This window comes from Moschus berezovskii, chromosome 28, assembly GCF_049115385.1.
Source record: "Moschus berezovskii isolate FMDL1 chromosome 28, NW_MosBer_1.0, whole genome shotgun sequence".
Taxonomy (NCBI): domain Eukaryota; kingdom Metazoa; phylum Chordata; class Mammalia; order Artiodactyla; family Moschidae; genus Moschus; species Moschus berezovskii.
In genome coordinates, this window is record NC_142487.1 from 16,864,570 (window position 1) to 16,892,203 (window position 27,634).

The 27,634-nt window shown below is 52.6% G+C and overlaps 1 protein-coding gene across 3 annotated transcripts in view; it reads left to right on the top strand.

The window, feature by feature from the left end:
- The window catches only part of CTIF (cap binding complex dependent translation initiation factor), a 324,563-nt gene that overhangs the window by 88,832 nt on the left and 208,097 nt on the right, over positions 1 to 27,634 (top strand). For all 3 annotated transcript variants that reach the window (XM_055417328.2, XM_055417332.2, XM_055417329.2), the window contains exons 3-5: positions 2,368 to 2,439; positions 24,254 to 24,327; positions 25,398 to 25,502. In XM_055417328.2, the coding sequence (XP_055273303.1) occupies positions 2,368 to 2,439; positions 24,254 to 24,327; positions 25,398 to 25,502 (251 nt within the window). The remainder of the gene's footprint in view (positions 1 to 2,367; positions 2,440 to 24,253; positions 24,328 to 25,397; positions 25,503 to 27,634) is intronic.

The window sequence follows — 27,634 nt, forward strand, 5'->3', positions numbered from 1 at the left end:
GTATTGCCAGAGCGCAGGGTTAGGCCTCTTGCACAGAAAGCCTGTCTGCCATTGGGCCAACCCTGCTGGAAGCCCCTGAGTCTGCAGGGTTCAGTCCCTCTGCAGTGCAGAGCAGGGATGAGCAGGAAGTGGCTTGGAGGGCACACTCTTCTGGCCTTTGCTTGTTCCTCCAAACTGAGCTGGACTGTCCAATATGACAGCCACTAGCCACGTATGGCTCTTGAGTACTTGAAAAATTGACAAGCTCTGGACTTCCTGGTGGTCCAGTGGTTAAGACTCTGCCCTTCCAATGTAGTGGGCACAGATTTGATCCCTGGTCTGGAACTAAGATCTCACGTGCCGCATGGCACAGCCAATAAATAGCTAAATAAATAAAAATAAATTGACAAGCTCTAAGCAGATTTCAAAATCTTAGTATGGAGATAAGAATGTAAAATATCTTATTCATCATTTTTATATTAAGTAATTATTGAAATAAGTGGATTGTTAAATTTAATTTTACCTTTTTCTTTTCCTTCTTTAAACCTGGCTAATCATTTAAAATTACATCTGTGGTTCCTATTTATTGGCCAGCACGTCTTGCGGAGGACACTTGTACCAGCCTGTCTCATCAGCATTGTAATAAAATGTCTTTCTTATACAAAAGGCACATCCTTGACCCACAGTCTGGAGGGTGTGTCTTGCCAAGGTTTTACACATCCAGGTTGGTGATGGCCTTGAGCCATCCACACTCACGCACAGTTCTGACCAAGGGTGTCAAACAGAGATTGGGCTCCTCTGGTTTTTATGACTCACACAGGTTGTAGTTCGAGGTCAGTGTTCAACATGAGCTGGAGAGCCTTCCTCATATTTAACACAATAGTACAAGCACCTCCATATGCCTGGATAGCACGTTACAGTGGAAGAGCTGTACTGTTGCTACTACTCTATCTCTATGCATAGGTTTTTTTTTTTTGAGATTTATTTATTTATGGCTGCTCCGGGTCTTCATTGCTGCACGCAGGCCGTCTCCAGTTGCGGCAAGCTGGGGCTGCTCCCTAGTTGCAGGGAGCGGGCGTCTCACTGCAGTGCTTTCTCTCACTGCGGAGCACTGGCTTTAGGCCCGAGGGCTTAGTCGTCCCTTCACATGTGGGGTCTTCCCGGACCAGCGGTTGAAACCATGTCCCCTGCACTGGCTGGCGGATTCTTTCCCACTGGACCACCAGCCCTATGTATAGATTGTTTATGGCTTACAAAGGCCCTTCATCCCCACCTTTGCAGAGTCACCCAGTCTTGCTGTCCCCATATTATCGACGACAAAGTAGAGCCTGGGAGATAACACTGATTTCAGTGGCTCTCAAACTTCCAGTACATCCCTTGGAGGGCTCGTCCAAATGGAGAAGACAGGTCCTGCCCTCAGAGAGTGATTGAGCGGGTGGAGGGTGGGATCAACACCCCCTGTGTGGCAGACTCTGGGGCCGGTCACACCGGTCTCTGGTCAGACCACGGTGGGGGCACGAGAGGCCCGTGAGCTCTCATGAGGTCAGTGGTGGGACTGGGCTCGAGCTGGGCCTCTGCTGGCCAGTCTGGGGCTCTTCCCCGATGCCGTACCCTCCTGTCAGTGCACAGGTCCACTGTATTTGGGGGCTGGGTGTATGGGATGATCCCCACATACGTGCCTCACCTTTAGCTCCAGCCTTGACACTGTAAGGGCTTCCCTGAGCTCAGTTGGTTAAAGAATCCACTGGCAATGCAGGAGACCCCAGTTTGACTCATGTGTCGGGAAAATCTGCTGGAGGAGGGATAGGCTACCACTCTAGTATTCTTGGGCTTCCTTTGTGGCTCAGCTGGTAAAGAATCTGCCTGCAGTGCGGGAGACCTGGGTTCGATCCCTGAGTTGGGAAGATCCCTTGGAGAAAGGAAAGGCCACCCACTCCAGTATTCTTGCCTGGAGAATTCCATGGACTGTGTAGTTCAGCAAAGAGTCAGGCACGACTGAGTCGTTTTCACTTTCTTGACATGGTAGGGGCTGGTATGACTGAAGCAGGGTTAGGTGGTCAAACATGGTGCCGTTTTCTTAAAACTCCTGTTTACCCTGGGTGGTGTCTGATTGGCTTTGGAATGTAGCTGGATCTTCATCACGTTGGTGGGCTTAGGCGAAGGAAAATGAGTCTGCTTTCTCACACGTATGCCAAAGGGCCACCTCCATGTAATTTGTAAATGCCAACTCGGACCTGCTGGTAGAGAAGGATTTGCCGTCAGACCTGGCTGAGCGGGATTTCATACCGGCTGTACTTCAGCAGGGCGGGACCCTGCCTGGGGGGGCCAGGGCAGAGTGAGGATGAGCCCGTGAGTCCTGCCCACTGACCACTCCTTTCTCCCCTGCAGTGGACGGCGGACTGCAGTGAGCAGCTGGACAGCAGCTGTTCCTTCTCCCGAGGACGAACGCCTCCGCAGCAGGTAGGGAACCAGCTCTGTGCTCTGGCAGGGGGTTATCGTGGTCGTGTCTCTCTGGGGCCCTGAGAGGTGGAGATGCGGGGAGAGCAGGAAATGGCTCACGGGGAGTGTGGTCTGCCCTCTGGAAAGTTCTCCCTGAATATCCAGCCCACAGTGAAGCCCTCGCTCCCCAGAACACATGGATTCATAAGGTTTATTTTCAGGAGCAGCATTATTTATAATAACAAACATCTGCAAACAACTCTTGACCCATTGAGAGGGGAATGGATAAAGGATGCATGAAAAATCCTTAGAGTGTAATGTAACACAGTAGTGAAGTAATGGATGCTGCAGCCTCACGGTAGAATATTACACAGCAGTGAAGCGAGTGAGCTGGAGGCTCACCATCAGCACTGGGGATGGAGCCTATGAATAATGGGTCTCCTAGAGTTTTGGTGCTGGTGGGGGACTTTGGAGATGACTTTTGCTCCATGTTTGCAGAGGATCTGGAGGGGCAGACCGTGTGGGTGAGGGAAGCCAACCAGTGTCCTGGGACCAGGCTGGAGCCCCCTGCTGCTTCCCTGTGAGATCCCAACGGAACCCCCGAGCGGGTCCTATGACTGGGAGGGAAGGAGGCAGCTGCTCCTTGAGAGCTGTCCTTGGGGACCCCCTGGACCCCGCATACCCGCTGGTTGTCAAGCTGTCCTTGTTGAGATCTTATTCTACTTGTGGGAGATGGTGGAATCAGAGGCTGAAAACGCCATGCATCTGTTCCCAGCCCACAGCCCAGCCTCACGCCATGCCTGTCCAGAGAGATAAGGGAGGCGTAGAAGGCAATGGCAAGCCACTCCAGTACTCTTGCCTAGAAAATCCCATGGACGGAGGAGCCTGGTAGGTTGCAGTCCATGGGGTCACTACGAGTCAGACATGACTGAGTGACTTCACTTTCACTTTTCACTTTCACACATTGGAGAAGGAAATGGCAACCCACTCCAGTGTTCTTGCCTGGAGAATCCCAGGGACTGGGGAGCCTGGTGGGCTGCCGTCTATGGGGTCACACAGAGTCGGACACAACTGAAGTGACTCAGCAGCAGCAGCAGCACGGACTTCAGTAGTAACTTGCTCCCAGTTTCAGAGCAGCTGCGGTGACACATTGCCTGGGCCCGCTTGCTTGTGTCTGACTTCAGTCCGTGGTGCTGATGAAACCAGCTTGCCTCTGTTCTCTCCTGAGGGGAGGTGGTCTGTCCTGAGAGAAAGTTCTGGATCTTTCTTAGGTGTCGGGCTTTGCTGTACCATGGTGTGGGGGCACAGCTGTTCTGGGCAGTTCTCTCACATGCGAGTCCAGCTGATTCTTAAGTAGGACACTGCTTAAGGATGCAGCCTGGGGGAAGTACTCTGCCGCAGACTTGGTGGCACTTCTCTTTTGTCTTCAGCTTCCTCGCATACAAACCGGAAGACTCGATGGCCTCTGAGGGTCCTTCTAGCTTCTCCATGCCATCTACAGACAGAGAAGCTGGGTCTACGGAGATGTCATGACCTGACCAAGCTGGGACTTGACCCCAGGTCTCTTGCCTGTCCTGTCCCCTCATTGGCCCTTTTCCTTGTCTTCCTGTAGCAGGTATCCTTCTGAGGAAGTCTTTTGTCCCCCTCACTAGACTGCTGATGCTTGGTCAGGAGCTCTGTTTATATTCCTGAGCCCCTCCAGCTCTTGGCCTAAGACTTGACAAGTCAGGGGCACCAATCCCTAGTACCTGGGGTTTCCTACATGGAGATCCGCTTAACTCTTCAGTGGCAAAGGTAGTCTTGAATTTCAGGACTCAAGAATCAGAGAGAGGGCTTCAGGGGAGGTTTGAAGGTCTTGGAAGGGGACATAAGAGGCTGGTAAACGGAAGACTGAGAAACCAGCTCTCTGTTATTTAGTTAGTAGCCGTCTGTTTCTGGAATCTTCCTTTTTTTCTTTCCTCTCTCCTTTATCCTTTTTGTCCCTATTCTGCCTCTCTGGCCCCATTTTCCCATCCGTCCGTACGTGTTTCTAGGCGGATGAGAACGGTTATCCTCCCACTTGCTTCTCATCTGCCTCCTTCATGCTGAGCTGTCCTTTCACAGCTGGTGTCCCCGCCCTGAAGGAGAGTGGGTGGGGGTTTGGCTTGTTGTTCAGTTGCTAAGCTGTGTCTGACTCTTTGCGACCCCATGGACTGCAGCACGCCAGGCTTCCTTGTCTTTCACTATCTCCTGGAGTTTGCCCAGACTCCTGTCCATTGAGTTGGTGATGCCATCCAACCTTCTCATCCTCCTTTGCCAGGGCCAGGGCTTGTGGGAAGCGGGTACCCTGGCACAGTGAGGACCAGCTGCCCCTCAGTCCCACCTTGGGAAGCAGCTGAACAGTTGGGATAAGCAGAGGATGGATGAAATGCAAGATGAAGTGCAACTAAAGTTAAAGAAGAAATTGTAAAAGGCTCATGTTAGGTCCTTTCTTGTCAGGTAGAACTGAGCCGAGGTCCATTGTAGGGAAGGAGCGCCAGGAAGGGGGAGATGGGCCCTCAGAATATAAACCCGCTTTACTTCCCTGATGTCCCAAGGCGGGTGGGCTTCGTAGCCTGGCCCTCCTGGATGGCCCTTGGTGCTGGACACTGCGCTGTAGTGCCTGGAGAGGCAGGAGTTGGATTGAAATGAGGTCTCCTGAAGTCAGGAGAACCTTGGTTTGGTGATGAAAGGCCTGATTGTAGACATTAGTGACTCAGTTAATGAGGGTACCCTTGTGGCTCAGCTGGTAAAGAATCCACCTGCAATGCAGGAGACCTGGGTTCGGCCCCTGGGTTGGAAGAGCCCCTGGAGAAGGGAAAGGCTACCCACTCCAGTATTCTGGCCTGGAGAATTCCACGGACTGTATAGGCCATGGGGTCGCAAAGAGTCGGACACGACTGAGCGACTTTCACTTCACCAAGGGTACAGACAATAGAGCGGTATCAGCAGGATGGAAGTCTTTCTTGCCACCAGTGTGGGAGCATGTTCAGAGCTGGCGTGGTGGCTCAGCAGGGTCGGGTCGGCCTCCGTCCTCCTCACTGTCCTGCCCTCTCGTGTTGCCTTTGTCCCGTGGCCCACGCTGGCGCATGTCCGTCTTCCTGCCAGTCCTGCACCCACCCTGGGCCTCGTCTCCAGGAGCCTCTGGTGTCCCCTCGTGAAGCAGCCATCTTTTTAACAATTTTTTTGGCCGTGAGGTATGTGGAATCTCAGTTCCCCAAACAGGAATAGAACCCACACCCCAGCAGTGAAGGTGGGAAGTCTTAACCACTGGACCGCCGGGGATATCCGTGAAGCAGCCATCTTCTGATGCCCTCTGGTGGAGGGATCGAAGCTGGTCAGCATCCTCTAAGGAACTGTTTTCACAAGGAAAGCCCCACAGCTGGCCGGAGGCAGGGCCCCTGCCCACCCTGCCCTGGGGTGGCCCCCCCGATGGAGCTGCCCACTGAAGAGTGCCTCTGCGGGGGGTGGCTCTGAGGGATGGTGCTGCCCAGACATTCCTCAAGAGCCCTTCAGCCTGGTCCAGCAGATGCAGGAGTCCTGGTCCAGCAGATGCAGGATGCCTACTCGCCCCGTGAGCACCCACTGGCTTCCTCACTGCACCCTCTCACCCAGGCAGACACCCTCCACCTCATACTGATCCGTGATGCGGTCGGGATGTTACATGGAAATATCTGCCTGCCCTTCAGCCTGCTGGCCAGCCCTGCCAGCTGCCTCTACATCCCTGACTGCCCCTGGCCCAGGGCCTGGCACACAGTGGGTGCTCAGTAATGATTGCTGCGATGGCTCAGAGCTGGTCTATATAGTCATTCCCTTGCCAGCCCTGTCCCTCTGGCCGCAGCAACTGTGCTGAGCTTTCGGAGGTGGAACAATGGTTGGCTTTACTATCCCCCTGGGAAGAATTTCATCGGGAAACTGAGGCTCAGTCAAGGTAGCTGGGGTGGGCTGGCTGCCCTGGCACTTTCCCTGACTGCCTCACTTTGACTACTTGTGCGCAGAACAGTAGGGCCGGCAGGAGGGTGCTGAAGCATTGCATTCTTCCCAGAAAGCTGTGTGGTGGTGGGTCTCAGACCACAAGCCAAAAGAGGGGCCGGGGGCAGGCCCCATTTAGGGACAGTTTAGCACTGGGATTATTTTTTGTTGTTTTAATTAATGTAAAAAATTGAAAACAAACAAACCAACCCTTGCCTTCTCTGGACCCTTTCAGAGGCACGTAGTAGAAGTAAGCCAGGGTAGGCAGAGACCCATGAGACAGGAGGAAAGGGGCTCGGAGGGTCCAGAACAAAGAATGTGCTCCGTGTAGCCCTGAAGAGGCCTGAAAACTGCCTGCCATCAGGGATGGGCTGTGCTGGGGACTGTTTGGCGTCCCGGCAGCATCTTTCCCAGAGAGCTCGTGCATCACCTGGTCAGTTACTCAGGAGGTTGGAATACAGTTTCCACCTTCTTATTGTAATAGGGGAAGTGCCCGGAGAGGACTTAGAGGAAGGCACCTGGATTGAGAGCGTGCAGCCCAGTGCATTTAGACGACATCTCCGTTTGAGACTTAGCATTCAGAGAAGGAAGCTGAAGGTGAATGAAAGGCTGTTGTGGAATCAGATACAAATAGCTCTTCTCCATCAGCACAGAAGTGCCAAGGAAGGGAAATCGGTATGCACGACAGCAGCAGGGCATCTGATTAGACCTTGAGAAGGACTTTCTGACCGAAGGACTGGTTGGCCTACAGTGTTGGCTGTTGAGCAAGGGATGGGATCTTTGCTGGGAACCTGATGAACACACATCTTACCAGACAGGTTTGTGTGAAGCCCTGGGGAAGATAAGGGTGTGTCAGAAATGTGTCCTGAGTCCTGGCTGAGAACCCGTGACCCCTCACTCCCTGGAAAGAAGGAGAGAAGGGCACTCGCCTGTTCCAGTGTGGTGCCCAACTGCAGATTGGAGCATCGACATGAAAAGAGCCCTGTCCCCAGGGGTCAGGAGAGCTGGGTTTTGACCCCGGTGTGTGCCCCTTCCACAGTGCAAAAGGCACGGTCTTCTCTCAGCCTCTCTGGCAACCTCTTTCACTGTTTACACCCACTGTCTCCGTGAAGTGGGGCCAAATAGCAGCTCACATTAGCAGCATCTGGATTTTCCTGATTGCTCTACTCTTTCCTCCACCTCCCCTGATAGCCCTGCCAGCCTGCAGGCTAGGTGTATCCTAGGCGTCCGCACTGGCTGTGACCCGGGAGGTGACAGGTGGCAGGCAGAGGTGAATGTCAAATGTACTACTTCCCCCTGGCCCACGGAAAAGGGTAGAAGGAGCTTTCTGCCAGTCATCTTGCTGCCCTCCAGGAATTACAGTATCTTGGTCAGAGTCAGTCTAAAAACTCGTTAGTACAAATGGTATCTGAGTCAAAGTGCCTAGATTTTTAATCAACTTCTATGGATAATTAAGAAATACCATGTGTAGGTTCATGGCACTGCTGTCTGCTCACTCAGCATCTCTTGATTACCTGCTGTGAGCTTGGCTCACACATGAGCTGAAGCCTTCCAGCTTACTACCTGTTGTGGAGTAGAAGCTAAAGGCACACACAATATGCCCGGATCACAGACACTGCAGTCATTCCAAGGAATGGTAACGGTCCTGTTGGTCTCCGAGGGCAGGGAGATGCCTTGCAGGACGTGAGACTTGATCTGAGACTTCAGGAATGGGTAGGATGTCGGATGAGATGAAAGGGAAGAGAGAAGAAACAGTGTCAGCAGAGCCTTGACACTGGCCATAGCGTTGGGATGCTAGGGAGGCAGGGGAGAGCAAGCTGGAGTAGCTGGTTAGTGCCAGGTGTTCCGGAGTGGGGGGGGGGGTAAGGATGGTGAACATGGAGGTGTCTCTGTGCCCCACTGAGATGCTGAACTGGTTTCAACCCTCCCGTTGTATACCTTGTATATCATATTTTCTCTGGTGTTCCATCAGGTAAAGTCTGTCCTCTTGTATCAGTCAGGATAGCCTAGGAACTGCTGCGGTAACAAGCAGTCCTGAATCTCAGTAACTTTAAACCTCCCATTCAGGACCCAGCTTGGTGGAGCTGTTGCCATTTTCACCAGTCATCATGACCCAGGGAGAAAGAGCACCAGTCTAGCATTGGCAATTCAGCACCCTAACCGAGGTATAACACGCGTCACTTCCACTCTTAACCCGTTGCCCAGAACTAGTCACATGGCGCCTCCCAACCATGAACACACTAAATAGTATAGTCCTACTACATGCCAGAAATGGGGAAACCAGAACTGTTTGGTGACTGGCTAGAAGGATTGTCACATGCCCCACTTCTAGAGGAAACTCACCAGGGGCTGTGGCTGACCTCCTCTTCCCCGATCTTCACCACATCAGATCCAGAGCTAGGCAGGTGTCCAGTAAACCCTCAGGGCGTGGGCTCTCAAGATGAGACAAAGCTCAGAGGTCACCTGATGTGACCCCTGCAGTGCAGGGAACCCCCCCGCCCCCGCCCCTCCACCCCCACCTGGTGTGTCCATTGAGCTGCTGGAGGTGTCCAGACACGGGGAGCTCCCTGCTTCAAAAGGCGCCTCAGAGCATGTGAGGCAGCTCCACTGATAACAATGTCTCTGATTCAGCCTCGAGCACCTCCCCATAACTCCAGCTGATGGTTTCAGTTTGATTCCCTTTGTCCATGGCTATTCAACCTCCGTCCCCATAGTCCATCATGGCAAGTCTGCTTTCGGAGTTAAAGATTCTCGTTCCTGTCATGGTTTGTGCATTGCTTTTCATTCACTGATCCAATTAGCACCTCATCGTTGTGTGCCGGGCACTGTGCTGGGAACCGGGATGGCAGATGCGGTGGGTGTGTCTCTGTTTGCAGGGAGGGTCGTGTGGGGGTGGGCACTTACATCACAGGGCTAAGATGTCTGGGACAGGACTCGGTGGTTCCCAGGTTCTGCCTTGGGTTGCTTTGCTGGGAGCATCGTAAGTATGGACTGTATTCCCTCACACAGCATGGTCTGTGAACCTCTGCTGCTCCCAGCATGTGGGCCTGTCTCTTCCAGAAGGTGCCATCTGTCCCCAACCTCACGGTGACGTCTGGCTCCAGTTCATCTGGAGAAACCGGGGTATAACACTTACCCAACAATATTGACAACTGACTCTTATAGGGAGAACAGTCAGCAAACATGCACTGAGCACCCACTGTAAACAGGATGAGCCGTGTGGCCTGGTCTCTGCCCTCAGAGTACTTGGCATATGCTTAGAGAAAAAAGACTTTCTCAAATAGAAAAGCAGCGGTCCAAAGCCCAAGCGTTTGTAAATGCGGAGAGGAAGGGAGCTGTTGTCTGCAGGGCGGCTGGCATCTGTAGGGGGAGGGGCCATGCTGTCATGGTAACGGCATCTGACTGGAGCCAGGAGATGTGAGTCCCTGCCTCTGTACCCCTGACTTGCTGTTTCATCACTGGTGAGGTACATCATCTCACTGTAGCCTCAGTTTCCTCTCTGAAAAACGAGGAGATTACTAGACTTAACATCAAAATGTTTTGTGAAAAATATAGACCTAAATTTCCACTTCTGGGAAGACAGAATAGATGTTCTTTTCTATATTCCTTCTGCTAAGTACAAGTAAAAGCCTGGCCATTCTATGTAAAACAGACCAAAAATTCTGAAAGGTGGAGAGAAGGCAGACTGCTTGGGACCTTGGGACCTGAGAGATGCCATAGGAGTGACCTCCCTGGATTTCCTTTTTGCCTCCTGTCTCCCAGACTTGAAGCTGAAGAAGCGAGTAACCAAGAAATGCCAGTGGACGTGGATTTTTCTTTTTTAAGTTCCAACAAGAGCCTACTTTCTCCAAGCTTAGGTCTAGGAAAAAGGTGACCAAGCAAGACAGAAGAGTTCATACAAGCGCAGGGAAAACCGTGGTCCTGTCCTCACCCCCACCAGCAGAGACCCAGTGGGAGCCTGGATTTGCCCTTCCTCTGGGCTGTAATGAGACCCCCGAACCTGCTCACCGCGGTGGTGTCTATGAAGGTCAAGGAGGAAGCTGCGGCTTCCGTCCCTGCTGGCTGGTAAGAAGCCCTCGCCTGCCCGCATGGTATTACTGAAGGCCCTGCAGAGGGGGGCTTGGATGCCCACCCTCCCTCAGAGGGACAGAGGTGCCTCGCCCGTCCCTGCTGAGATATGTCAGAGGAGGTTCTAATAAGGAGCTGGGACTTCCACTGTTGCCTGGTGGTCCTGAGGCCACCTTAGCAGGGTCAGTAGGGACCACGTGGAGTCCTGGCACTCCCACCTCCACTGAGCCATAACAGGTGCCCCCGGGACTTCTGCCTCCACTGGCGGCTGTGAGGCTGTGCCCTTCTTCTCCCTGCCAGAGTGGTACCACAGAAAGCCAGCTAAAACAGAAGATTTAAATGAGATTCAGAGTCTCATTCCATAACACGAAAGTGTCCTGATTACAATAAACAATCATTTCATGCCAAGGATTGCAAAGATTTCAAAGGGAAAGAATGAAGATGATCAGTAAATACCAACACGGAGATGTGGAACTGGACTTCGTCAAAATGAAAAACTCTCGCTCTGGAAGCAAAAGTCCTTTTTAGAGCATGGACAAGACAGATTACAAAGCTGGAGAAGATTTTGCCCGTGTATCTGACAAAGGACAAACATCTAGAATATATAAAGAACACTCAAAGCTCAGCACTGAAAACAGTGCAGTTAGAAAATGGTCAACATATATGAAGAGATATTTTTTTCACCAAAGAGGATATATGACAAACTTAGACAGCATGTTAAAAAGCAGAGACATTACTTTGCTGACCAAAGTCCATCTAGTCAAAGCTATGGTTTTTCCAGTAGTCATGTATGGTCATATATGGATGTGAGAGTTGGACCATAAAGAAAGCTGAGCACCAAAGAATTGATGCTTTTGAACTGTGGTGTTGGAGAAGACTCTTCAGAGTCCCTTGAACTGCAAGGAGATCCAACCAGTCCATCCTAAAAGAAATCAATCTTGAATATTTATCGGAAGGACTGACGCTGAAGCTCCAGTACTTTGACCACCTGATACTTTGACCAAAAGACCGTGATGCTGGGAAAGATTGAAGGCGGGAGGAGAAGGGGACGCCAGAGGATGAGATGGTTGGATGGCATCACCAACTCAATGGACATGAGTTTGAGCAAGTTCTGGGAGTTGGTGAAGGACAGGGAAGCCTGGTGTGCTGCAGCTCATGAGATCGCAAAGAGTTGGACACGACTGAACTGAACTGAAAAGAGGATATACAGATGTCAGATGAGCACACAAGAAGATGTTCACTGTAGGTCTTAACACATCTAGCAGAATGGCTAAAATTTTTTTAAAAAGTGACAACGCTGAGCGTTGGTGAAGATACAGAGAAGTTGGATGACGCACAATAGCTGGTGGGGATATTATATGGTACAGCCATTCTGAAAAACAGTTTGGCAGTTTCTTGTAAAACAAAACCTACAAGTACCATATGATTCAGCAATTGCACTCCTGAGTGTTTATTCCAGGGAAATGAAAACTTATGTTCACACGAAAACTTGTACTCAGATGTCTATAGCAGCTTTATTCATCATAGCCCAAAACTGGAACCAATCCAGATGTCCTTCAACAGGTGAATAGTTAAATAAATTACGGCATTCAGCAACCAAAAGGAATCGACTATTGACACACGCAGCAACCTGGACGAATCTCCAGGGAATTGCGTAGAGGGAAAAAAGGCCAACCCCCCAAAGTTACATGATTTCACTAATATCCCAGTCTTAAAATGCCAAGTGGAAAAGGAAATGGCCCACTCCAGTATTCTTGCCTGGGGAATCCAATGGACAGAGGATCCTGGCGGGCTAAGAGTCCATGGGGTCACAAAGAGTTGGACATGACTTAGCGATTAAACAACAACAGAACAATACAATTATAGAAATGAGGAGCAGGTTGGCAGTTCCCCATGATTACGGGAGGGCACAGGATGAAGTGGGTGTGGGTACAGAAACACAGCGGGAAAGACCCTCGTGCCAATGGAGATGTTCAGCTTCCTGACAGTATTGCTGTCAGCACCCTGGATGTGATACTGAGCTGTACGTGTCTGCAAATCTCCCCACTGGGGGAACTGGATAAAGGTAACATCCATGTGTGTTGCGTTAGTTGCTCAGCTGTGTCTGACTTTTTTCGACCCCATGGACTGTTAACCTGCCAGGCTCCTCTGTCCATGGGGTTCTCCAGGCAAGAATACTGGAGTGGGTCGCCATGCCCTCCTCCAGGGGATCTTCCCAACCCAGGGCTCCTGGAATGCATGCAGATTCTCTACCATCTGAACCACTGGGGCCATGGAATCTCTATTAAAGTCTCTTACAACTAGATGTGAATTTACAATTCTCTAAAAATTTTTTAAAGTACGGAACCTTTTGTTTCATCACAGTATTTCAAGAAAATCTCGTGTAGAAAACCAAGAGGGCAGAACTGTTTGGTGAGGCAGGGGAGGGCCCCCACCTGCTCTCTCCCCAGCTCCATCCACGTTGTCACTCTGGGAGCATCTCTGCGGACCTCCCATGTCAGCCCTGGGCCAGGTGACCCCTCAAGCCCTCTCCTCCCTGCCCTTCTGTGGTCCTCAGTCTGGTGCTGGCAGGAAAGGGAGGTGTCTATGGGGGCTGGGAAGTTCCAAGAAGGCCTCCTAGTGAGGAGCCTTGGAGGATGGGATTGTTTCTCTGCACACAGTTCTGGGGAAAGCTGAGTGGGACCCTTTTCTTTCAGCAGACGCTGGACAGGTAGCCAGCCAGAAGTGTCCTCTAGGATAGGTACTAATAATATTGCCATTTGAATTTTTTAATTTAGTTATTTATTGGCCATGCCTATAGGATCTTAGTTCCCTGACCAGGGATCGAACCCGGGCCCCTTGCTTCAGAAGCATGAAGTCTTAACATTTGGAATGCCAGGGACGTCCCCATATTGCCAATAAATCCTGGTGGCGGTGGTGGTTTAGTGACTAAGTCGTGTCTGACTCTTGCGATCCCATGGACTGTAGCCTCCCAGACTTCTCTGTCCATGGGATTCTCCAGGCAAGAGTACTCTAGTGGGTGATCATTTTCTTCTCCAGGGGATCTTCCTGACCCAGGAATCGAATCTGGATCTCCTGCATTGCAGGCAGATTCTTTACTGGACTGTGCTATGAAGGAAGCCTGGTTAATTAGCCGAGAGACTGGAGAAACGTACTTCGCCACAGACTTTAGTAACTGTCTCCCTCTCCTACCTAGCCTTTGGGTCTTAATTCAGAGACAGGGTAGAGAGAGAAGGGACAGATTGGTCAAACAGGCAGGAGAGTTCCAGAATGAAAGGAGAGGCCTTGTCTGCTCCTGAGCTCATCTCCGGTGCCACTCAGGAGGCTTTTTCTTCTGGTCTCCCCTCTCTTGTTCTCCTGCCTCTGGCCTTTCTATTGTCTCACTCACTCAGCCGTGTCCGATTCTTTGCTACCCCGTGGACTGTAGCCCGCCAGGCTCCTCTGTCCATGGGATTTTCCAGGCAAGAATACCGGAGTGAGTTGCCATTTCCTCCTCAAGGGATCTTCCCAAACCAGGTATTGAACCTGCATCTTCTGCGCTGGCAGGTAGATTCTTTACTACAGAGCCACCCGGGAGGGATTGAAATATTGGAGGTCCATCACTGTCTTTCACACCAGCACGTGGGGGCGCTGTCCTTGGTGCTGAACACGAACCGCCCCCACCCCCACCCCACCCCCATCCCCCAAACACACACACACATGCACGCACGCACACACACCTGCACATGCAGGGGTCAGGACAGGACTGTTTCTCCTTGGGCCCTGCCCTCCCCCACCACCTCCATAGGCACTTGAGTCCTCCTAATTCTCTGCTCAAGCAAACCCAAGTCACCCTCAAAATCTGAGGGACCAAGAGGAGCCTCAGACCCAGCCTACAGGAAGCCTCTCTTTTAGTCCAGGAGATGCCTTTGGGGTCCTTTGGTCTTCAAATATTCTGTGCGATGTAAAACACTCTCCCAGTGTCTCATGTTTCAGTTCCTGCCCCACCCTGGCCTGGGATTCACTAATCTAGTCCAACCTTCTTGGTAGGGAAGAGGCAACTTCAGTCCAAGGAGCTGGAGCAACCCTCCTGGGGCCCCAGGAAGCAGCTTGCAGGCCTTGGGTCCTGCTTTCCCATCCATCCATGCAGGAAGTTTTCCCTGGATTCCAGAGTCATTGGCATGCGTTGTGTCATTTGGTGCTTAAGTATGTGTTGTTTTTTTGGTTGTTTTTTCCTTTTCTGTGACCCCCCCAGCTAGGTGGTAAGACCTGCAAGGCAGAGACGATTGCCTCGGGCCTCTTGCAGCCACCTGGTGGCTAGCACTGTGTTAATCTACTAATGTGGGTGATAGATTGGGGCTGGGGGTAGGGGACTTGGGAGAGAAGGAGAGAAGTCTTGTCCAGTGTTTAAACGGCTGGCCCACCCTGGGAGCCCCAAGCCTGTGGGGTTGCTTGCTTTTGGCTCCTGTGATGGACGGAATCTGTGGAAAAACATTTTGCACCGAGAGAGGGAAATGGACTGGGATTATGAGCCTTCTGAGGAGCGGCAGCCCGCATCTCTCGGGTACCGAGGTGGGGCCCTGTAGAGCTGATGACCAGCAGCTGGCCCCTGGGGCTGCAGGCCCCAGTCCTGGGCTGGCCAGCTCTGGTGCAGCGGACGTCAGACTGACATGCTCGGACACCCTCTAGTTGGAACCTCACTTGTGACCCCTCAAATAAAGGCGGGAGTCCTCTTGCTGCCCCCTACCCTGTTCAGCCAGGTTCTGCCTTCTTTCCAAACGTTTGCAGCCTAGGATTGTCAACAGACACACACACACACACACACACACACACACCTGTGCACATGCATGTCTTGTGCAGAAGCAAAAATGACTCTGAGTTGCATATTAATAAAAAACAGCAGCGTAGAAGAGGGTCATTTTTTTCCCATTGCACCTGACTTGGCATGTTTTTCTACTGTGCAGTGACTCATGCGCATCGTATTTCGTTCACTCCTGCATGGAGCCCCCTGTCCCTACCCACCCCAGCGCACACCCCCACATTCCCTCTTTCTCTCACTGCAAGCGATTTACTCCCTGCCCCAGTGCTGCCTTCCCAAGAGACGGGCTTGGAGAACCCAGGTGTTCATAGGGATGTGGACATGTGCTTGCATTATGGGAAACTCTGTGGTGGGAGCAGAAGTTATCTGACTCATGTAACGGCAGGGCGCAGTGGCTGAGAGCGTAAACGCTGGCCTCACACTCTATGCATCCCCATCTGGGAAACTAGCTGTGATGTGGGCAGGTTCTCTGAGCCTCAGTTTCTTCATCAGTGAAATGGACATAGTGATGGCAACAGCTGCTTCGTAGGGCTACCACAGATGTCAAGGGCTCACGTGGTGCCTGGTGTACCAGGATTGCACCAGGGTTTGCTCTCATTCTCCGGAGCCTGTCATCCCCTGAGCTGGGGCAGCTGTTCACCCAGTGTGGCCCTTTCAAAGGCGGCTTCAGTCCCCCTGACGGTGAGCAGCCGTTTCCATTTCTTTTCCCACATGGTGTAAAGTGCTCATTAGCCCTTTGTGATCTGTTCTGTGAGCAGCATGATTCACCCTGGCAAGGGGCCCCCTAATTGCCAGTTAAAGGGGCTGTTGTGAAGGCTCCAGCAGCATTTAAGTGCTAAAAAGCGATCCACTGGAAAGTGTGATTGTTTCTGAGAAGGCTCCTCAGAACCTTGGCATTGCAACAACTGGGGGGCGTGGCCAAGTGACCTCAGGGAAGGGGTGGGACTCGGAGAGAAGCCTTGGTCACCAGGGCCAGCTGTGGAACTGCAACCTGGAGAATGTTCTTGAAGAAGCCAGTGAGGCTTTGTGGAGAGCTTTCAGTGCCTAACCACTGAATCCTTGCAAAAAAAAAATAATAATGAATGATGCTGTGTCCCAAGACTCAGAAAGGGGTGGGGGTGAGTAGGCAGGAGGATGCAACAGAAAGGTGAAGCCAGGACTCCTGCCCTGGAGGGGATGGCAGACTAGATGGGGAACAGAGTTTACCGAGCGCTTAAGATGGCTGTTTCCCACTAGGGTTCCTCTGGGGGGACCACAGTCCCGCAGGACGCTCTGTGGAGCAGAAAGGAAGAGTGAGGTGGATTTCTGGCCAGAGACGGTTGATGAAAGCTGCGTAGTGTTCTGGGCTTCCCTGGTAGCTCAGCTGGTGAAGAATCTGCCAGCAGTGCAGGAGACCCCAGTTCAATCCCTGGGTCGGGAAGATCCCCTGGAGAAGGGATAGGCTACCCACTCCAGTCAGTGTTCATGGGCTTCCCTGGTAGCTCAGATGGTAAAGAATCCACCAGGGATTCTTTACCCAGGTGGGAGACCTGGGTTCTGTCCCTGGGTTGGGAAGATCCCCTGGAGGATGGCATGGCAACCCACTCCAGTATTCCTGCCTGGAGAATCCCCATGGATGGAGGAACCTGGCGGTCTACAGTCCGTGGGGTTGCAAAGAGTCAGACAGGACTGAGTGACTAACCATGGCATAGTGTGCTGTCATCTACTTGAAGAATCAGCATCTAAGACCAATAAAGGCACTGAGAAGCTCTGCAATAAAATAATTAACAGTTGTGTGACTCTGTGCATCCCAAATATTTGACTAAGGAGCCTTTTTAAACTTTTTGTCCTCCACGAAACTTTTTAATAGCCACTGTTTCCAACAGCATATTCCATGGACCCCTCCGGCTGCCCTACTTTTAAACGGCCAGCCATCCTTTCTCTCAATGATCCTGATGCACACTGACATTTGTGAGCCAGCGGCTTAGTGTTTCTAGAACATGCTGGGAGCACACAGTGGATCAGGAAGGAAATCAACCACCGGGGTGTGCGCTGCACATGGTCGGTGCAGGCTCGGAGGGCACCAGCTGAAGAGAAAGTAGCAGAACCACAGGAAGGAAGGCTCTTGAGCTGGATCCCAAGAGAGAGAAAGACCCGGGGTGGGTGGAAAGGGGACTTGTTTTCTCTGAGTGCAGGAAGAGCACAGTGGCCCAGCCTGCAATATGAGCCAGTACCTTCAGGAGCTTGGGGTGGCCTCCGAGCCCTTTCACAGACAGTGTCTGAGCCACACAGCCACACAGAGCCTTGCCCGTGTGCCGGGGGGGACCCGGAGGCGCCTGTAGCAGTAAGGGAACAGCCAGGCCCCCCACCTTCTTCCCTGCCCTGTCTGTGTTTTGGGGATTTCACGGTTTGAGGACTGGTGCCCAGGGTCAGGAAGATCCCCTGGAGAAGGAAATGGCAACCCACCCCAGTATTCTTGCCTGGAGAATCCCCATGGACAGAGGAGCCAGGCACGCTACAGTCTATGGGGTTGCAGAGAGTCGGATGTGACTGAGCGACTAAGCAGCAAGCATCCCAGGACTCAAGAAAGGGGAGCATCCAGGAGGCCCTTTATGGTCTCAAGGGCTTAGCCTGGACCTGAATCTACACAGCAGGTGGCCCCAGGGTCGCCTGGGTGCTGTCGACCCGGGGCTGATGGTCGTTGGGGTGGACGTGAGAAACCACTAGGTTCCTGGCTGTCAGTTCAGTGGCAGCGGTCACTCGACCAATGAGTCCTGGCCCCTCTGGGGACCAGCTGGGTCACCACCTCAGCTTCATCAAGGGACCAAGAAGGGAGTCTCTGCTGGTTGAAGCTCTTCCCTTCCTGGGCTGAGACTTGAAGGACACAGACTTTGCTTCCAAAAGCCAGGCCCTTTCTCCAGCCCCGGGTGGTAAAAGGTCACATGCAGTGATTATATGCCTGTCACGTCCCATCGCCCAGAACTCTCAGATGCCCAGGTTCTTGTTACGTGCTGCAGTCATCGTGCCAAAGGGAGCAGCAACAAGTAAGTCATCCCCGTCACCAGAATTTGCGCTGTGGGCTTCTCCAGACACGGGCTCTCTGCCCTGTTATGACGCTGGCCTTAGTGGGGGTCACCGTGCTATTGTATTCAGCAAGAGAGGCCACAAGCTTGCCTACTGCCCTCTGCACATCCTGTTTAGCGGCCCCAAGAGTCCTGACTCTTGCCCAGCCCTGTTGCCTTCTCCAGGAATGCTATGCACATTTTATTTCCCCAGGACCGTGGGAAGCCAGGGCTCCAGGCCCCTGGTCTAAAAGGGGCGCGCCCTGCCACTTCTGTTCCTCAGCTCAGAGAATCAGTCGTGCTGTGGGGGAGGGAATAGAGGCGGGAGGTAGGCCCGAGTGAGGAGTGGAGGTGGAGAGATGGAGGCTCCCGCTGGTGCGGGATGCTGCTTGCTGAGCCGGAGGTTGAGCTCATGGGAGGGTGAGGGGGGAACGGTTGAGTAGCAGGGTGTTTGCTGGGGACTGCAGTGGTCTCGGAGTTTTCAGCATTTAAAATAGGGCTCAGGTTATCTCTGTCAGCTCAGGGATAAGGTCTCTGGGTTGCTGTGAGGGTGGGCGGGAATTATGAGGACTCCATGGTGGCTCAGTTGATAGTTAATCTGCCTGCAGTGCGGGAGACCTGGGTTCCATCGCTGCGTCAGGAAGATCCCCTGGAGAAGGGAACGGCTCCCCACTCCAGTATTCTGGCCTGGAGAATTCCATGAACAGAGGAGCCCGGTGAGCTGCAGTCCATGGGGTCAGAAACAGTCAGACACGACTGAGCAACTTTCACTCACTCACTCACGCACATGAGGAAAATGTGTGGAAAGAGTCTATAAACTATGAAGTACTGAAAAAATAGAGGCTTCTCACCTCCGAATAGAGGAGGTACTACAGCACGTGGTTGAATGGATGGGGCCTCCCTTTAGAGAGAATCACGTGCTCAGGTGCCCAGGGCATCCGCTCCTGCAACTGCTGTCCTCTCACTCTTTCCCATCATCAGCCAGCGGGGCCTTGTCCTGGACCCCCAGAATCCAGAGGCTGGTAGGTCCTCAGCTGGGGACGCTGCTTCAGAAGATGCTGGGGCCTGAACTTGCGATGCCCAGGCACCTCGCTCAGCTGGTGCTCCCTGCACAGGGCAGGTGGTGGAGAACCTCCCTTCTCTGCTAGAAGGGGTGGTGGTCTCATAGCCACCACCTCCAGCCTCCAGCCCAAGAAGGAGCTTTATGTGTACTTAGACTGTGGTGCTGAAGACTCTTGAGAGTCCCTTGGACTGCAAGGAGATCAAACCAGTCAATCCGGAAATCAGTCTTGAATATTCATTAGGAAGGACTGATGCTGAAGCTGAAACTCCAATACTTTGAATACCTGATGTGAAGAGCTGACTCATTGGAAAAGACCCTGATGGTGGTGAAAGATTGAAGGCGGGAGGAGAAGGGGACGACAGAGGATGAGATGGCTGGATGGCATCACTGACTCGATGGACATGCGTTTGAGTGAGCTCCAGGAGTTGGTGATGGACAGGGAGGCCTGGCGTGCTGCAGTCCATGGGATTGCAAAGAGCTGGACACGACTGAGCGACTGCACTGAACTGACTGGAGTGTTCGTGAGTTACCTTCACGATGGGTCACACTCCTCCCTGTGAGATGCTTGCAGTCCGGGTGTCGCCGTGGCCTCCCCGTCCCTTTTTCATGGTTATTCTCTCTCCATCCTGTGTTCCTCACTCTTTCAGGGCCTCAGATCTCAGGACGGCCACTCCATCTGGACATCTGAATCTGTGGATCAGTCTTTCAGGCACAGGGACAGCAGGGCCTCTGCCTCTCAGGGTGGAGTCTCTTCCACCAGTTGGCAGGCATCGAAGGTGGACCTGCTGTGTGCCCAGCTTGGCCACCGTGGGGGTACAAGAACAGAAGGCAGGTGCAGTCCAGGAACTTAAAATGTAGCTGGGGTCATGGATGAACCGTGAGGACATGACGTTAAGTGAAGTAAACCAATCACAAAAAAGACAAATACAGTATGTTACACTTGTGTGAGGTACTTAGAGTCATCAAAATCATAATCAGAAAACAGAGTGGCTGCCAGGGTCTGGGGGAGGGGAAAATGGGGAGTTATTGTTCAATGGGGATAGACTTCCAGTTTTTCAAGATGAAAGGAGTTATGGGAATGGGTGGTGCTGATGGTTGCACGATGTTATAAATGTATTTAGTACCACTGAACTGTACACTTAAAGTGGTTAAGGTGGTAGATTTTACATTATGTGCATTGGGCCACAATAAAAATGTTTTGAAAAAAATCTTACTTGGGGAGATCTAGCATTCTGTGGGTGTAAGAGAGTGATGAATTTGCTCCAAGTAAGCTGAATTTGCAAGACCATCCTGGAGGACGGTGTGCGCTTCACTCTGGATATCGTCTCAGACTTGTGATTTGGAAGCAGGGTTGGGTTTGTTTGATTTTTTTTTTTTTGACCTTTGCTTTAGAAGTCATTTGGAAATGCTACACTTAGTGATAATTATCTTTGAGGCCTGGGAAGGGTGTCGTGAACAAGCCAGTTGACGTCTCAGGAGGATGGAGGCTGTCCTCATGTGGGGGTTGATTAATATTAATAGAAGGTGAATCGCTCCAGCCACCTGCAATGTCAAAGCTGCATTTGAAGTGAGCAGGATACCAGGAGTTGGGGTGGGTAGGGTGACAAGGCAGCTCACAGAAGGAAAGGAGGGACTGATCCTGGAACACAAGGGGCCCCCTAATTAGAGAATGTAAATCAAGCCACAGTTGGTTAGTGATGTCTGCCACTGGTGGGGAAGGGGGTCATCTCAGCACAGGTGCCAGTGAGGAGCCACCTTCAGCAGTTGGTCCTTCATGCTCAAGTACCTTTTTATTTGAATATGAGGAATCTGAAGTCAGAATGGTGACGTAACTTCACTGAGGTCACATGGGTCATTATGGCAAGAGGAGAACGCGTGTTTGAGGAAGACCGTGAAAGTCTCTTGAAGTGTATGAATAATGGTGGTGGCAGGGTGGGGCGGGGACACAATTCAACCCACAGCAATCCCTGAGGAGCACTTGGGAGGCTCCTAGTAGGCCCCGACCAGGACTGGGGGGGTGATGTTGGGGACCGCTGACTTGCCTGCCTGGGGGCCCCTTGACACACTGCTGGGCTCCCTGTCCAAACCCAGAAGGCCTTCAAGTCACCCGGCACGCCTCACTGTGTCCTGCCAGGGCCCCTTTCCACCCCCTGGCCCCCGTTTCCAGGATGACTGCTCCCTGCCTTTTCCCTCTGCTCACTGACCCCCCGAATCCTTACTCAGGGGGAGCCCATCTCTGTTCCTCAGGAAGGTTGCCCGTGCCTTGGTCCCACGGTGGCAGCTTGAGTCAGTGCACCTTTCACTCTGCGCTGTGACTATCTATCATGTGTGTGTCATCTCCTGCCGTTCTTCGCAGGCACGGCCTGTGACTTTTCCACTTTTGTGTTTTCAGCGCCTGCCCAGGCCCAGGCCCGTGGAAAGATCTCAAAGGAAGGTTGCCTGGAAGTGACAGGTCCAGGGATAGATCATCATAAAGATAAAGCTGGGGATTCTACCAGGAATCCAACCAGAATGTCATACCACCCAGAAAAGAAAGAGCATCCAGTTCAGTGGATTCTCACAAACTGGACACACTCACGAAACCAGCACCTGGATTAAGAACAGACGTTACCAGCCCTCTAGGACCCCAAGACCCTTTTCCAGTTACTGTCTGAATTCCACCTCCATACATTAGTTTTCCTGTTCTTGAACTTTATGTAAAATTGAATCAGAGATGGTGCTCTCATGTCTAGATTCTTTTATTCCACTCTACTACGTTTGTGGGCTTTATTTCTGTTGTTGCGATTGTTGTAGTTTGTTTATTCTCACTGATGTGTCATATTCCAGTACGTGAACACACCACAGCTAATTTGCCGGTCTCACCTGTTGCTGGGCAGTCCGGTGGTCCCCCGTTGGTAGCTATTGTGAATGAGGCAGTGCTGTACTCCATGCTGAAGATGACTGCTGAGCATCTGTGTGCGTTTCGGCCGTGTTTGTACCTGGGGGTGAAGTCCTGGGTTATCAGGCATGCACATGGTCAGCGTCAGCAGAGGTGGAAGTATTGTTTTTAAAGATTGTTGTGATGGAAAATAGACTGTGGGGGTCATGATGTTACCGAGCCAACCTTGGGTCTGCTTGTCTACATATACTGAAACCAATGCAGTGATTCTGGGTTGTAGTGAATCCAAGTGAAGTAAAGTGAAAGTTGCTCAGTCGTGTCCAACTCTTTGCTACCCCATGGACTATATAGCTATGCAGTCCATGGAATTCTCCAGGCCAGAATACTGGAGTGCGTAGCATTTCCCTTCTCCAGGGGATCAAACCCAGGTCTCCCGCATTGCAGGTGGATTCTTTACCAGCTGAGTCACAAGGGAAGCCCAAGAATACTGAAGTGGGTAGCCTATCCCTTCTCCAGGGGTTCTTCCCGACCCAGGAATCAAACTGGGATCTCCTGCATAGCAGGTGGATTCTTTACCAACTGAACTATCAGGGAAGCAAAGTGATGAAGCAGAGTGCAGCCAAGCAAGGAGTCCAGGAGAGCTAGTGCTTAAAAGTCCCAGCATCCCCACAGGCCTCCAGGGAAAGGATTTTAAAGACAAGGTGAGGGAGCGGGGTTGAGGGGTGTGGGATCAGCTCAAAGACATTCTTCTGATTGGTTGGCGGTGAGGTGACTGGGCGTCAGCATCACCAGCCTTCTGGTTCCAGCCCATCTGGAATCTCCGTGCTCGTGGTCGACATGCAGCTAATATCTTCCACCTGGTGGGGGTTAAGTGTCTGCAGAGCAGCTCCAAGGACATGATTCAGAATATTATCCATAGACCTTGAGGAAGTACTAAAGGTCCTAGCATTGTTTTTAATGGCTAAACTATTATTATTTTATCTTGCTTCTGCATTTTCTCATTTCTCTGATTAAATTTACTCTTTGGAACTTGGGAAAGGCCTAGGAGGCTACAGTCTTTCTACAGACAAGAGGCAGGCGGAGGAACATAGGAGGGAGTTAGGTCTGTTCTGGGAAGGCCCTATAGCGTCCTGCTTGGTTTCAAAGAGGGATGGTGGCATCTGGAGTGAAGACAGGGAACTGGCAAACTTGTGGCAGAGATCATCAGCCAAGGGGCAGAGAAGCCAGATCGCAGAAGCTGGGTCATGTCTGTGGGATGAATCACATTGGGAACATCAGAGGATAAAGACCAGAGCGTTAGAAAAGTTCCTTTGCTGGAATTGTTGGTCCATTGGGCTTCTTGGGCTTCGCTGGTGGCTCAGCATGAAGAATCCGCTTACGATCAAGGAGATGTGGGTTTGATCCCTCGCTCAAGAAGATCCTCCAGAGAAGAAAATGGCAACCCACTCCAGTGTTCTTGCTTGGAGAATCCCACGGACAGAGGAGCCTGGTGGGCTCCAGTCCCTGGGGTCCCAAGAATCGGACACGACTGGAGCAACTAAGCTACCACCACCTGGGGGCTTCTTGCTGCCGCCCAATTTCAGGGTGTGGGGCTTAATTCCAAAGGAAGTCAGCCTCCCAGCAGACCTTCCTGCGTGCCTGGCTCCACAGAGTCCCTGCCCGGGGAGACGCCCCGTCGTCAGACTGGCAGTCCTGGAGGCAGCTTTGAGGAGAGAGCCACAGGCTGGCACGGCAGAGCCCTGGGGTGCCCTGCACCCGACCACCCAGCTCTGCCAAACGCTGTCAAAGTGAGGGCCTGTGCCTGGGGGAGGCCAGGGCCCCCCTGACTCATTCATGCTGCGTACACCTGCTGGGACCCTTCAGCGGCCCCCTCCAATGTCCAGGCTGCTCAAGGGGACAGGGCTCTGTCATCCTGTCTGGGACTGGGCCTTCTGCCCACTTGTTCCGTGTCCTGGCTGGGCAAATAACACCCCTCTTTAATTCTCTGTGTCTTCCAGAATGGCAGCAAAGACACCTCTCTGGACATGCTGGGCACAGATATCTGGGCTGCCAACACCTTCGATTCCTTCAGGTGAGCTCTTCTTCCTCTGTTGTGTGTGTGGCTCCAGCTGGGACCCTGGCTTCCTGGTCCTTATTCCCTGAGGGGCCCTTTGCGGGCCAAGTTCATGTTGAGAGTCCATTGCCCTGGAAGTGGAGGGGGGTGAAGCAGGGAGAATGAGGCTGGAGGAAGGAGGTGAGAGAGAGAAGGAAGGGGACAGCTGGGCTGGGGTCCACGGGAAGGAGAGGAGGAGACGAGAAGAGAGGATATACGCAGAGAAGAGTGTGGAAGGGAAAGGGATGCCACCAGTCCGACCCCAGGGAGAAAGGGGGTGGGGTGCTGGGGAGGTGGAGGACCGAGAACGGCACCCGGTGCGTGCTAGACAAGCGGGGCTGCAGCAGGGGCTGCTGCAGAGAGAGGTCCAGAGGAAAGGAAGGACTGCCAGTGCTTCCAGCTCTAGGAGGTTTCTGATGGGCCACGCTGCAAGGGCAGGTGTCGGCCAGACTTCCTGAGGACGTGGGGTCGGTGCCCCTGAAGGGTTTGCTGACGAGCACCTGTCATGGTGTCGGTTCCTTTTGGGAGTGACAGCTCAGGCCACGGATGGCCCTTTAGCTCAGCTGTGCCCTCGGCCCCAGAGCTGGTCAACTCTGGGTGTGCTCCAGGCACACCCTGGATCCGGCTTGCTCAACATGGAAGCGCCATCAGTCTCCCCCCGAGACCGGTACTCAGGGGACTTGGCCCCCTGCTTCCCCACTGACAGACTCTACCCCAGACTTTCTGGTGCTTTAGGGGGACCGCTGAGAGCAGGAGTCAGGCCCACACTTGTGTGTTTTATAGGCATCCATTATCTCAGAGCAGGGTTAAAGAAGGGGAAGGCTTCCTAGGCAGGCCCCTGCCCCATGATCCGTGAGCACAGGGCTGATGTGCCAGGCTCCGTTCCGAGTGAGGGGTCCCAGCCTGGCCCTGCCCGTGGCCGGTGGGCGCCTCCCCTTCCTGCCCACCTCTTTATGAGCTGCTTCCCCGCCTGGCGCCTCCCCCAGGGTGTCCCCCGGGGCGTCTCATCTCCATCACTAACAGGACTCGTCCCCTTTTTTGCCCTCTAGTGGTGCCACTTGGGACCTGCAGCCCGAAAAGCTGGACTTCACCCAGTTCCACCGGAAGCTTCGACACACGCCCAAGCAGCCCCTGCCACACATCGACCGAGAAGGGTAAGTGGCAGCCAGGGGCTCTCACAGAGCGGCCAGTGAGGCGGGGGACAGCCATGTCCCTCCGGGAGCTGTGGGGGGGGGGGGCTTTCCCTGGCAGGCTGATGCCCAGAGAGGCTCACTGGCTCAGACCTGCAGGTTCATTGGCCTCTCCCTGGAACCCCTGCACCCTTCACTGCCCAGCCCCCGTGAGCCATACTGCCTGCTCCCCTTCCTGACCTCTCACAGTGACCCTGCTTGGCTGTGGTCCAGCGCAGGGCGGGGAGACCCGCTGATGGGAACGGAGATCGATTGGTCCACCCCCAGGGTCTCAGGTTTGGGAAGTCTGGGGGGTGGGGCCCGGGGGGGGTTTGCATGTCTGACGAGTCCTCAGGAGATGCTGCTGCTGCTCCCCCAGGGGCCCCGCTCTAAGAACCACTGGGGTCCCTGATGCTTTTTCTCGGTTGTCTCCTTCTTTACTTAGTTCATGATCAGTGTTTACTTCCGCTTTGAAAGATGGTTTCAGGGACTTCCCGGGCAGTCCAGTGGTTAGGACTCTGTGCTTCCTCTGCAGGTGAAACGAGTTAGATCCCTGGTCCAGGACTTAAGATCCTGCATGCTGTATGTTTCAGCCAAAGAAAAAAGATGGTGTCAGGGCCTGGGCTGACTCTGGACAGGAAAGTGACTCCAGACCGACATGGGGTAGGGGCCGGTGGTGTGTGAGACGGATGGTTGCTTTTCTTCCTTACTTTTAAAATAATTTTTGTTGTTGTTCCGTTACTCAGTCGTGTCCGACTCTTTGCAACCCCATGGACTGTAGCATGCCAGGCTTCCCTATCCTTCACCATCTCCCATAGCTTGCTCAAACTCATGTCCATTGAGTCAGTGATGCTGACTTAAAATTTACATAACAATATTAACCCTTTGAAGGTCTTCAACTCAGTGGCATTTAGTACATTGATAGTGCTGTGTAACCACCGCTTCTCTCTAGTTCCCAAACTAGATGGTAATCCTATGTTTGAACTTTCTGAGGAACAGCTAAACTGTTTTCCACAGCAGCTGAATATTTCACATTGCCAGCAGCAACACACAGGGGATCTGATTTCTCCACGTCCTCACCAACATTTGCTGTTTTCCATTTTTTTAAAGTCTACTCACGGCTTTTTATTTTTTCCTTCCAGTCCTTACCCGTCCACCCTTGTCTCCCTGTCACTTCAGATCTAAATAGAGCTGACATTCTGGGCTACATTCCTGCATCTCACCTGTCCTGCCGCTGATTCTGCCCACCCCACCCACCCCCAGTGGTCACCCCCGTCTTGGCAGTGGTCTCCCTGCAGTGTCAGTGACAAATCCTGGGAGGGAGACGCTCAAATCCTTATTTCAGAGACGCACAGTAACCTGCCCAGGAACAGAACCGTGATTTGAGTCCTTCTGACACCATCCAGTGTTCAGGCTCCAGGATACCAGAGTATCCTTGAATCAGCGTGATCCCCTTAAATTTTTATGTAAAATGACAGGCATGTGCACATTTGGGGGGCAGAGGCCCAGCACTCACATCAGGCTTTCCAGGGGACCCCATCCTGTCCCCTGTCCTGCCCCTGCTTGTGTGGGTTCTGTACGAACTTTTGGGATGAGTTTTGGGGATGGAGAGAGGAGATGCCCTTAAACACGGAGGCGTCCTGTTAGGAGGGGATAGTGCCAAGCAGAGACCCAACCGCAGGGCTTCCTCGACCCTGCCTCACTCACGCCCGTCCATCCGCTCGCCCGCTCACCGTTCCCTCCTTCCCCCCGCTTGGCAGCACTGGGGGCATTTTCCTCCAGAGCTGCTGGACTGCACAGGGCTGGGCCCTCCAGGCTTCTGAGTTCAGGAAAGCTGACCTTTGCTCAGCTTAAGTTGGCTTAAAGCCCAACATTCAGAAAACTAAGATCATGGCATCTGGTCTCATCATTTCATGAGAAATAGATGGGGAAACAGTGGAAACAGTGTCAGACTTTCTTTTTTTGGACTCCAAAATCACTGCAGATTGCAGCCATGAAATCAAAAGACGCTTACTCCTTGGAAGGAAAGTTATGACCAACCTAGACAGTATATTAAAAAGCAGAGACATTACTTTGCCAACCAAGGTCCGTCTAGTCAAGGCTTTGGTTTTTCCAGT